Below are 12359 nucleotides of genomic sequence, written 5' to 3'. Positions count from 1 at the left end.
AGTGAAAAGGAGATAATTGGTTGCAGGCATGGGCTGTAAGAAAGAGCATTTATGAAGTTGAGCTGTGAAAAGGAGGGGGCTGTGGTTGGAGAAGAATTTGTAGTTGAGAGGGGTGTTGCTTTTGTTTTTGTTTTGTTTCATTTCCAAAGATGTAGGACCTGGAGCATGTTTCAGTGTTTTGGGAGGAGTCAAATAAGAGGAGGAAGTTAAATATTTAAGAGAAAACACAATTGAGAGAACCAAGTCTCAGAACACAGATGAAGAAATTAGCTTTAAGAATGTAGAGGGATTCCTCTTTCTGTGTGAGCAGAATAAGCTGGAATAGTTTGGTACAGATGCGGGTAACTACAGTTTTGGTAGAAAGACATTAAGGGACTTTCTTAAAATGCCTTCTGTTTTAGCAGGAGGCTTGGTTATATGCTTTGGTTACAGGAAGGAATGGGAAGGTTGGTTGTTTGAGGAGCATTGAGAATCTTTGAAATAGTTGCTAGAGAATTAGAGAAAGTGGCTTAATGAGAGAAAAAATAGGCGTGATAGGCAGCACTGTGAATCCTATTGAAGATGGGAAACATGAATTTTATAGCGAATTCTCTTAAATTCTTGGCAGAAGACAGGTAATTGGATATTGTTGATTGTTTCTGGGAGACATTGTCATTTGCCTTGTACCACTCCAGATCTGAATCGATTGAGAAATGGAACCAAGTAATAGGAATCAGAAAAGTGCTTTTATTGTTAAAAGTTTAGTGTAAATGTGGTTTGGATTGAGGTGGCAATGAGGTCTTCTACAAGTTCTCTTCTGAATTAAGTTTATTCATCCAGTTGCAGGCTAAAAACATGTCTTCATGCTAAGAAAATGAAGTTTTTCTCTGATGAGCTTCTCTCATGGGAGTTGCACTAGAGGGATAATATGTTTATGCACACAGTTCCCAGTGAGGAACTCAATGAGCTGATATTGTGTATGCATGTTGACTTTCATACATTAATCTCACCCAGTAGAGAACCTATGGATGTCCTGCTCTCACTACCATTTTTCTCTTGGAGGAAAGTAAAGAAGAAAGAGAAAGAGACTGTAGTATTTCTTTCTTTTTTTCTTTTTTTTTAAAGATTTTTTTTAATTTACTTGACGGAGATCACAATTAGCAGAGAGGCAGGCAGAGAGAGATGGGGAAGCAGGCTCCCCGCTGAGCGGAGAGTTTGATGCAGGGCTCCATCTCAGGACCCTGAGATCATTACCTGAGCCAAAGGCAGAGACTTAACCCACTGAGCCACCCAGCTACCCTGAGACTGTAGTATTTCTTAAATCTTGTCTCTATCCAGAGGTGGCCTTGTCCTCTTTTAAAATGTGAGATGAGGTGATATACCTAACCCCTAACATTGAGGGTCAAGATTTTGTTGGGTAGGAAGAGTATAATTGATATACTGAAAATTTTGGGTTGACAGTAGGTTGGCCATATAACAGTATTTATTATTTGCTTATAAATATATAACTGAATATAGTGAGGTGGTTAATTTTGCAAAGTTTGGGCAGAGCATCAAGATGATGACTAAATGCAGTCTTTGAAGGACAGGATAATGAGACAGGATCAGACATCCATCCATCAGTTGGAGGAAGGATTGCTATGAGGAGTTGGAGGAGGTAGAAGTAACCAAAGAGGCTGGGAAACAGGTAAGGGTTTGGAGAATGTAATGTAAAAGTGCTGTGCAATTTTGTTTCTTGTTATCAGCTGGGATGTATAAATTTTCTGAATGATGGCTGGCAAAAACAAAAACTTAATTGATAGTACAGATGAAAATTATATAAAAGACAATATTTAGTTACTAGAATTACTAGTGGTTGGGATGTCTTCCCATCTGATCATTTATGAATAGAATATTTTTCAGGAAGTGAATATATACCTCAGTTATTTTTTTAACTTGTGACATTTTGCTGTTGGCACTAGTATTGATAGTGTAGCAATAATTTTGTGATTCAGCTTCATAGGGGACGTTTCAAAATTATTGTTAGCGCTAATAATAGTTGGATACTTAAGACAGAGGAGTGTAGCAATATAAGATTTTTTAAGATGTAGGCCTTAATATGGGAAGCTCTGTTTTAGTGCTAGCAACTCGATCCTCTACTACTCAAGTTCCAGCATGTTTTTCTTAGAGAAATAAAAGGGAAGGGAAGTCATGTGGGAGCTATTAGCAACTCCTTTGCTTTCATTTAGTGATTTATTCCAAAGGCACTGATTCAAAAGTATTCTTTGAGACCTACTATGTGCTCCTCTGGTGAAGGTGCCAGAGAGTTAAAAGTAGGTAAAAGAAATGGTCCCTGCACTATCTTGGAAGAGCTTATGTGAAATTAGGTAAAAGAAATAATAGATAAGCCAGAACTTCTGATCTTATATGATTAGACTCTTCAAATTAGTTGAGTCTTGGTGACTCTTCATTTTTAACTTTGACTAAGGGGTGTTGTCTCTCTCTCTCTCTCTGTGTGTGTGTGTGTGTACTTCCTTTGTTCTGGTTCTTTTTACCAATTTATGTTTTCCCAGGACAGTCAGAAAAAAAAAAAAAATCACTTGTCTTTTGCTTCTAGGAAACATGGCATGAAACAGGATCAAATGGAAAAATATTGGGATTATGAGGATGCTGGTTTGCCAGTAGTTTTTCACATGGAATAGAGATTGAATTAAGTGCTAAGTGGACAATGTTAAGACACTTTGGGCCGATAGAATAATCTGGATGATCTCTGGAAATTGTACTTTTTGAAGTCAGTTACCTAAATTTCTTTTTTCTTAGAATTTTTTTCATTTAGTTCCATTTTTAGGAACTTCAGGTGTTTGAGACACACTTTTACATTTTGTATAAACTTGTAATAAATGTTAATAAATGTCATAAAGAAGACTAACATGAAAAAATTTAATTTTTTCACTGGCTAAATATTAATTTAAAATATTTAAGCTTCTGTTTATAGTTAGTTTTGTTTAAAAAAAAAAAACTTTCTTTCCTTGAGGGTTTTTTTTCCCCCCAAGTATTTTGATAGAAAGAATAGATGGTTGGTTCATTGTGCCATGATTTTTTTAATACTGTCTTTAAAGAATTAATTATATATGCTCAGAATTTAAAGTTGTAAATTACCTGTTATGAAACACAGCCATCTCATATCCTTGCCCTTCTTTTCTAGCCCTCTGTGTCTTGTTTTTTAGATGCAGGATGTTTAGCACATATAGTTGATTCTTTTAGTGTTTACCAGTGCATCCCTAACATGTGTGTTATTGCTGCTGCTTGATTTTTCGGTTTCATACCCATCAACTTTCCAATATGGAAGATGAAGCTTTAGCTCTCTTTTACCACCCCTTCAACCACCCATACCACATATTTCATCTTATTTCTTTTAACTTCCCAATATGGTTTTATGATAATTTTGGTGCCAGTATTTGTTCATTATTACTGTTATGTAAATTGTACTCACAGATAAGAAATACAGTACTGTAAAAATGTCTACTTTTCCTGTCTCACATACCATTTTCTCTCTGTTTTCATTTAGTTGATGTTTTAATCACTAATTCAACTCTGAATTTCCACCCAGTTGTTTAACATTACTCTCCTGTATGGTAAAACACATGAGACAGTCTATTAATTTGATTTGCTCGAATACTTTTCCAGGAACTTTCTGATCTGTGCAAATTTAGGTGGGTTGCTCCTTATCCTTGCTATATAAATAGCTTGGGAACTCACTTTACCATTATTCTGGGAGAATTCCCTTTGCTTTTCACTTGAGTTAGGGTACCTATTTTCTAATCCCATTTCTTCCTTGTGTCTTGTCTTATTCCCTTGGTTCACTGCATAGCTTTTTGTTTTGTTTTGTTTTTGTTTGTTTGTTTTAAAGATTTACTTATTTGAGAGAAAGAGATTGTGTGCATGCATGTTGGGGGAGGAGTTGAGGGACAGGGAGAGAGAAACATAAGCAGACTCTGTGCTGAGTGGAGAGCCCCACAGGGGACTTGATCTCATGATCCTGAGATCATAACCTGAGCTGAACCAAGAGTTGTATGCTTAATTGACTGTGCTACCCAGGTACCCCTCCATAGCTTTTTAAGAAAGAACGGCAAATAATTTTTTTGAGGCTTTGCAGTATGAATATGACTTTAGTCTTCCCACAAATTAGTTATTTGTTGGTTTGGTTCATTTTAGAATTCTTTGTGTTAATCATTTTCCTCAAAATTTTACAAACATTTTTCCTTTTTTTTTTGCCTTCCAGTAATGCTGCTGTGAAGTCGAATGTCATTATGTCCTTTGTCCTTTGTATGAAAACGATTTTATCTCTTCGAGGGCTTGTGGGATCTTCTTTTTGTCTCTCCTGTGCTTCAGTGTGGGTTTATTCTTCTGTTTTCCTGGATTAAATTTGAAAATTATACTTTTAGGTTTAGAAAATTTTCTTGAATTATTTTGTTGATGATTTCTTCCCTTTTGTTTTCTGTTTTGTTTTTCTAGAATTCCTAATATTAGATATTGCATATTCTGTACAGGATCTTTTAATTTTCTTAGGTATTTACTCTGATGTTCGTTTTCTTTATACTCCTCAGCTTTATTATCTACCTGCAATTTTTTCACTTCTGAAATCATTTTTAGTTTTAATCCCTTAATCTTGGTACACACCCCTCTCTCATTCCCCACCCACCCTCAAATTAGAGTTTCCTGTTCTTATTTCATGGATGTACTATCTTCTATTGTTAACTCTCTAGAAGTACTAGTTATAGTTTTTAATTTTTTTGAAAATTTTCTTGTGTAGTTTCTATTTCTTCTACCTCTTTCTCCCTTCCTTCCACCTCTTCCTTCCTTCCTTCCTTCCTTCCTTCCTTCCTTCCTTCCAGCTTGGTTTCTTGTTTTTTATATTAAATACATTCTTCATATCTTCTGTTGGACTTGGCCTTGGCCTTGGCCATGTGGTCATATGTAAGAGTGGAGTACTACTAATGAAGTATGAACATTTATATAATACTTAGAATGTACCAGACACTGTTTTAAGTGCTTCATCTATTTTAACTTGTTTAATCTTCATAAAGACTTTAGGAGCTAGTTACCATTATTATTATTAGTAGTAGTATTAGTACCACGGTGTGACAGATGAGGTAACTGAGGTACACAGTGTTGAAGTAATCTGCCCAGTGTAACACAGTTAAGTGACAGAACTAGAATTTGAATCAAGGCAACCTGACCTGATAGTCTTTTCTTTTAGCCTTTATCCTAGTCATCCTCTTATTGAAACCAGGAACAAATTGAAAATTCTCTGTATGTAGGTAGGATTTGTCAAAGTAATATTATCTGAGTGAACTGTATTTTTGTTTGTTTGTTTTGGTTTGGTTTTTTTGAGGAGTCTCTCATGAGGTTCTTTTTCATGGGTTGATTAGATTCACCAGAGAAGAATCTTATTCTTATTTTTAAAAAAATATTTATTTATTTTAGAGACAAAGAGAGAGCAAGTGTGGGGAGGGGCAGAAGAAGAGAGAGAATCTGGAAGCAGACTCCCTACTGAGTGTGGAGCCTGACACAGGGCTCCATCCCATGACCCTGAGATCATGAACTCAAGAGCAGGTTGCTTAACTGACTGAGCCACCCAACTGCCCCAGAGAAGAATCTTCTAAGATCACAACCAAAAACTTACACATAGCTGCTGGCATTTCTGTTGACAAGTGATCAAAGAGGATTGGGAGAATGGGTCTCAATATTTAAGAGAACTTTTAGTTCAGCAGTCTCAGTGTCTTCTAACCTGGACCCTTGGCTTTATCCTGTCTAGGGAATAAACCTTCAGTCTTCTTCTATGATAAAGAACTATAAGTTGTTCTGTTGTGTAGATTCTGGAAGAGGATTTTGGGATACATCTGCCACTCTTATTTTGATTCTCACCTTTACCCACTTTTCATTGTCATGCATTCCTAAGCCTTTTGTAGATGCTTTGATGTAAATGTGATTGATTCTTATTTTCCTCATTGACAGTTTTCGATCCATCTTCCTTATATTTGCTTTTAAACTTTTCTTCAGTTTTCTTATTTCACATTCTCTCTGACCCTGTGTTTATGCAGAAGCAAACAATCAAAACAAATCTTTGCTATCTTTTAGGAAAAGACTTTAATAAATTCATGTTTTTAATGTGCAATTTAAAATTCTCTGTTAGGTCTGTTATAATAGAGCTCAGATATCTCCCACCTGAAGCGCTTCATGATGTGCCCACTAGATATATCACCATCTAAAAATCTTTCCTCCCACCTGGACATTTTTTTTTCTTTCTTAAGGCTACTTTATAGCTCATATTCTTAACATTTGCATGATTTTCTTATACTCTTCCACCTCTGCCTCCCCAGACCATAACTCTTTGAGGATCTTGAGTGTTCTCTTCTATAGAATTGCCTAATAAAAATTTGTTACAATAAGTGTTGTGTATATGTTTTTCTTATAAAATATCAGCAATGTATTAAATACTGGGAATAATAAAAGAGAGAATTAATACAGTGGTGCAACAGAAGAGATCAAATTCACATATAAAGAAGTCTGAGAATTGTTAAACTAGATATTGTGATATCTTTCAGTGTAGATAACCTAATCCTCCCCCCCTCCCCCCCCCCCCCCCCCCCCCCCCCCCCCCCCCGCCATGGCACAAAGAATGAACTACATGATCTTCCAATTTTTTAGCCAGGCTCGTGACTCTATAAGTTACATGACAGATATATTTGGTGTTTCTGTATTATATTTGTAGTTTAATGGTGTATATGTTAAGTACTACAAATATTCTAAAAAATTATAAATGCATTTTAGAGAAAATAATGTTTTAAATGTGCTGGAGTTAGCTAACTCTATAAAGGAGTCCCCACTTGAAATCCCCACTTGTAGTATTTACTTTTAGAAACTAATTTTTAATTTTTGTATTTAGTGAAGTTGATTTGTACAAATCAATGCTGCTAATTTTACTTTCTTATGTTCATAAGAAACCAGAAACTTGCAGGATTTGAAACTAAAATATTTGGAAAATGTTAATGTGTTAAAATAATAAATATTTCTTTAAATATTATATTTTAAGAAGTTCAAGACACATCTATCTTTTAAAATCTGTTAGTATTTCTTTGAAAATAAAGTAGAGGAAAACTGTCATCATCATTTTAATATGTAAAGGTTGCTGGGATATGGAAAACATCAGTGACCATTGATGTATGCTTTTGTAGAGTTAAATCAGTACTTAGGAAAGTGATGGTATTTGGTTCCTTACCATAGGCAAACAAGCTGAGGTGATTGTTAAACATGGCTGTTTATTTTTGTTTTCAAGATTTCTGGCACCTTACAAATAATTTATTGGAATGTGATTTACAGAAACACCTAGAAGCATTACTCTAGAAATTCTCTTGAAGCTGTATTCTTTGGATACAGTGTTGTAGATGCTAAAAATATTTTTTAATTGTCTCCTGAGATTCATGGAATCCATGTGGAAAACACAAACTTAGTGTTTATAGTTTGAGTTGGTTCGTTCTCAGCATCCATATCACTCTTACTTTATAATTTCTTCATGAAAAATATAATCACATACAGATTTCTATTTGCTTGCAACAGAATTAATGTGAATTCCATTTCAAACTAACCACCATCAAAAGTTTCTGAGAGTCTGGTTTATATATTTTAAGTGTTGTATGTGGATGACTTGCTTAGCTTTGATTCTTTTGAGAAATACATCTTTTAAAATTTTTTCTCCAAACTATTAAATCGTAGGTAATGGTGACAATAGTGGTGTCTCATTTGGGTTAATTTAATGTCCTTCCTTTTTATAATGTTCTTCTGCCTCCATATATTCCTTTTAGTGTCATTACTGACTTGAGTTTCTGTGAAAATAAATTTTGTCTATTGAAACAAAACAATCCTTGAGATTGTGTTTCACTGTTTATTTTTCTTTGACTATTTTTGAGTTTTATTTTTCAAGGCATTAATATTAATTTCATTGACAAGGTAAAACCTCACTATAGATGACTACTGCTTCATCACTCAAGGCAAAGTGCCTTAGAAAATGCTTTTAGAATTATTGCTTAACATGGTTTAATTTGTTTAGCTGTTTTTTTCTTAGAATTTGGAGAAGGTTGTTTTTCTGTAACCAAGTCCATCTTGTGTTAGTGAGTCAAAGAAACTATAATTAATAATTTGGATACATTCACTTTTGAAAGATAAAAATGGAACCCAGTTATTATTGACCAGAGTATTTACTTGTGGCTACTGATTCACAATTTATTGTGAATTTATTTTTCATTTATTGTATACCATCTATTACTTGTTTTGCTTTTCCAGGTTTCTTTCTTTGTTCTTCTTCTTCTTCTTCTTCTTCTTTTTTTTTTTAATCATTTGTTAGATAAAAGCTTTTTCTTTTTCTTCTTTTTAAAGTCCTGGTATTCATGGTTTTCTCCTTCCATTTTAATGATACACATTAAGTACAAAGTAAAGCATGTATTATCTTACTGCTTGTCTCTCTCTTACTAGTTTATCTTAAAAAGAGGAATTCAGGATATTCACTTGTGTTTTTCTCTTCCCTGTTCTCCCATGAATACATGACTTGATTTATCTTGATCAGCCTAGTAACTTGCTCCACATTTTTCCAAAAGTGCAAAGCAGTTTCAGCTAAAAATACACATATCAAAATGCTCCAGAAGTTGTGGCCAGAGCTCAAAAATGCTGATCAATTTTGAAAATCTAAATCAACCTCGGCCATGAAACCGAGGGAAGAACCTTTGTGGTAGGGGACAGATTTCCAAAAATTCACCACAGTCCTGTTCTTAGCTGGAGTTTGTGCTGATGTTGCCAGACAACTGAGGAATAGATGCAAAAAGCAGGAAGCATTATTGAATTGAGCCCTAGCGCCAATTTGGGAAAAGCAAATTAAAATGTAAAAGAATATTTTTCCACTCCTGGCGTCTCAACACAAAATGGCAAAATACATGGTTGCTGAAAAAGTTACAGAAATTGCTAATTTTGCCTGAATGGCTAATTTTGCCAAAAAACCTCCAGTCTTTTTGCATTAAAAAATGCATACCCATATAGTTACAAAAAGTAGATTTTTAAAAAATCTCAAATGAAATAGTTTTAATTTACAAGTCAAAATATATATACATTTAAGTCAGAAAAATGTTTTGACATAAATGACTCTGTGTGTGGGCTTGTTTCAATGTCTTCTGATATTTTTCAGGTGCACTTGAAGAATGGATGATGATGATTTTGGTGGTTTTGAGGTATGTGCAATTACCTTATTTTGCTTATGTAATTGCTTTAACTTTTGGGGGTTATAATGCTGTATATTAGTTTGAAAATATACTACTTATCATTGGCACTCATGATCATTTCTTGATCATTTTTAATGTAACACTGGAATAAAAAATGAAATCAAGGAAAATGAAGATATATCCCTTTTGAGAGATAAAGCTAATTATTATTGAATGTATGGTCATGCCCATGGAATGGCTTAAGTTGAGTTAATTAAGTGCTGCTAGTAGAAGCATTAAAGAAGTTTTAAAAATTGTCAGCTGATGATTTTGCTGAGATACATGTCTGTTAGGAAATACTTGTGAGATGAAGGATGAGTATTGCAGATCTGTCACATGTTTTCATGTTTACACCTGTAATGAGTTGATTTAGTGTATTAACTACATAGCATTTTGGTGGCTTAGAGGGCTAATTAGTAGTTTGTGGTGTGAGATTATTCTCTCACGTTTAAGTTGGATGCTTTGTAAGTGGAAATTGTTAGCTGAAGAAGCACTGTCTTTTCCTTAATCCTTTTCAGTGTGTGTTCATTTTATTGAAATATTTTGTAACCCAGTTATTTTTATGGAGCCAGTATAGTCTTGCAGGAAAATCTCTGGATTAGGAGTCAGGATGCCTGAGCTCAAGTCCTGGAACTACCAAGTGAGCTCTGTGACTTTTTTTTTTCCTTTTTAGTAAGAGTTTCACCTAATTTGGCATTTGGTAAAAATAAATAAATAAATAAATAAAAAGAGATTGTTTATTAAAAACCAGGACTTTAATTAATGACATTAATAGGAGAAACAAGGTATTAAGTATATACTCAGTATTCTGATTATTATGAAAAAATGGTGTGAGTTTTTAAACAACAGTATCATTTCTTGTCGGTTCTTATTGTCTGTCAATATGGACATACCTGTTTTGTGCATTTTTTCTGACACTGGTTTATGTTTGGCAGATTTGTATGGTTTTTTTTGCATTTTTTAAAATGTTTCAGGTTTTGTTGGGTGATTAAATCTTCTGTTGCTGAAATTAACACTTAAAATTTTGTTAAAATTTTTTAAATTTTGAGGATAATAGATGTTTTAGATATCATCTTAGTTCCTTGTTTACAAGTTGTCAGTTATTTGAAGGTTTAAACTTAGTACAGTTTTCTTTACTTAAACCATGCTTGATTTATTATATCAGAAAAAAATAGAGTAGGTAGTTTTCCTCAGAGTAAAATTATACTTCAATGTTACAGTCAATGGACCTGTTCCTTTCAGTATTACCTTACAATGTTAACCAAATATTCCGATTTAATTAGTTATTAGGGTTCTTTCTTTTTCTATCTGGCTGTAGAAATACAGAAGATTTCCATCCTTGGTTATGTAAACCATGTTCATTTTTTGTAGTTTATAGATAATAGTTACTATATTCTATGTCACTTAGCTTCTGTGACAGATTGCCTCAGTTGACTTCTGCTTGGCTGACAACTCAATGCTGAACCAAATTGAAATTCTGGTTCTTTTTCTCAATAATAACTTTGCTGTGATCTGAACAATTAAGAGAGAAAACTTACCCAGAAACTCAACATGCAGTAATTGACTGTCCCTTACTTTTAAAAACTGTTTAATAGGAAGGCTTGTTAATTTAAAACATCAGTTTTAGGAATTTTCTAAATGTTGAATGCTAGGAAGTCCGAGTGGTAGATTATTGAAGAATATAGATGAACCCTATTTCTTTAGATTGATTTCCATTAGGTCTTATGCTAATTAATGAAAAAGATGTACTTAGAGTACTTACATGTAAACTTCTCAACTGAAAATGTGATCGAGGATATATAAAAGAAGATTTTCATTGGCAGGAGATATATTTTAGTAAGGAAGGGAGATTTTTACTTAAAAATAACAGCATGCCTACTGGGGGTGGGGAGTAGTGGTTAGGGTGGTAACTATGAAGACTGAGAAACAATTAAGTATTTGGAGGGGATTTGAAAATGTGTGGTATATAGCAGAGAATAAGCCTGTGGTACTGGAAGGCTTGGTTGCTTAAATAGCATTTCTATTTTTTAGATCTTTGAAAATAAATTTGCCTTTCTTTTTCCCCCTAGGCTGCAGAGATTTTTGATGGTGGAAATGGTGAAACGCAAACTACGTCTCCTGCCATTCCTTGGGCTGCCTTTCCTACAGGTACTACTCTGCAGTAACTAGAATTTTTTTTTTTCTTATTGAACACTTTGCCTTTTCTTTGAAAGCCTCTTTTTTACTTTTGCTCTTGGCCTTCTTTGATCTGAAAATGGAATGACCCAGATTTAATTTAGGGCTTTTTTAATAACAGATGATAAATTACGTAACGAATTCTGCAGCGTGGCTTGAGGCATGATTCCAAAAATGATATCATGAACATTAAATGAAATTAAAATATAATTTACATTTCCTAATCCGTCTTAGTTTCAGGAAAGTGAGGTACCAAATAATATTTTTAGGCTGTCCAGTTTGTTAATTAAAAAGACTTCTTATTCTTATAGTATAAAAATATCCTAAAGTAATATAACATCTTTACCAGTATTTGAATTTAGAAGTTTTTTTTTTCCCCCAGAAGGTCAGTCTAAAGTATTAAACATTAAAATTTAACCATCCAAGAAATCAAATGCAAAAATAAATTCCATTATGGGAGATATTTTATGGAAGACCGAATGTTCAATATTAATATAATTCATGTATAAATAATATATTGAATTTCCTAGGCTTTTTGTTCTGCCAAATCATTGTAAAGTCAGAAGTAGAAGATGAAAGTATCCTTAGCAGCTCTGTCTTGTCTTAGATTATTAGAGTTATTCATCCTCCAAATATTTTTCCAGTGCTTATTGTGCATTAGGTGCTATGGGAATGTGTCCTTTACTTCAAGGGGAGATAGGACAGGCACATACATACTTGTAATATGAAGCAGATTTGTGATTTGGGAAGAATGAAGATTTCATCATCCATTTGTTTAGAAAATGTTTATTTCATGCCTGGTATGAGTCCAGTACTATTCTTGAAGCTGGGCATATATTATTGATCCGGGCTTTGAAGGATGTTCATGATTTGAATAGGCACAGATGGGAGAATGGGGAAAGATTTTGAAGTGAGAAA

General features: G+C 33.9%; 1 protein-coding gene across 5 annotated transcripts in view; it reads left to right on the top strand.

Moving 5' to 3' along the window:
* Positions 1-12359, top strand: part of CCDC91 (coiled-coil domain containing 91) — a 358743-nt gene that overhangs the window by 53564 nt on the left and 292820 nt on the right. For all 5 annotated transcript variants that reach the window (XM_032347556.1, XM_032347555.1, XM_032347554.1 and 2 more), the window contains exons 2-3: positions 9194-9236; positions 11336-11414. In XM_032347556.1, coding sequence (XP_032203447.1) covers positions 9207-9236; positions 11336-11414 — 109 coding nt within the window. In that variant the 5' untranslated portion in view covers positions 9194-9206. The remainder of the gene's footprint in view (positions 1-9193; positions 9237-11335; positions 11415-12359) is intronic.

This window comes from Mustela erminea, chromosome 6, assembly GCF_009829155.1.
Source record: "Mustela erminea isolate mMusErm1 chromosome 6, mMusErm1.Pri, whole genome shotgun sequence".
Classification (NCBI taxonomy): domain Eukaryota; kingdom Metazoa; phylum Chordata; class Mammalia; order Carnivora; family Mustelidae; genus Mustela; species Mustela erminea.
The sequence above is the reverse complement of the archived record's forward strand: the minus strand, read 5'-3'. Positions and strand labels throughout refer to the sequence as shown.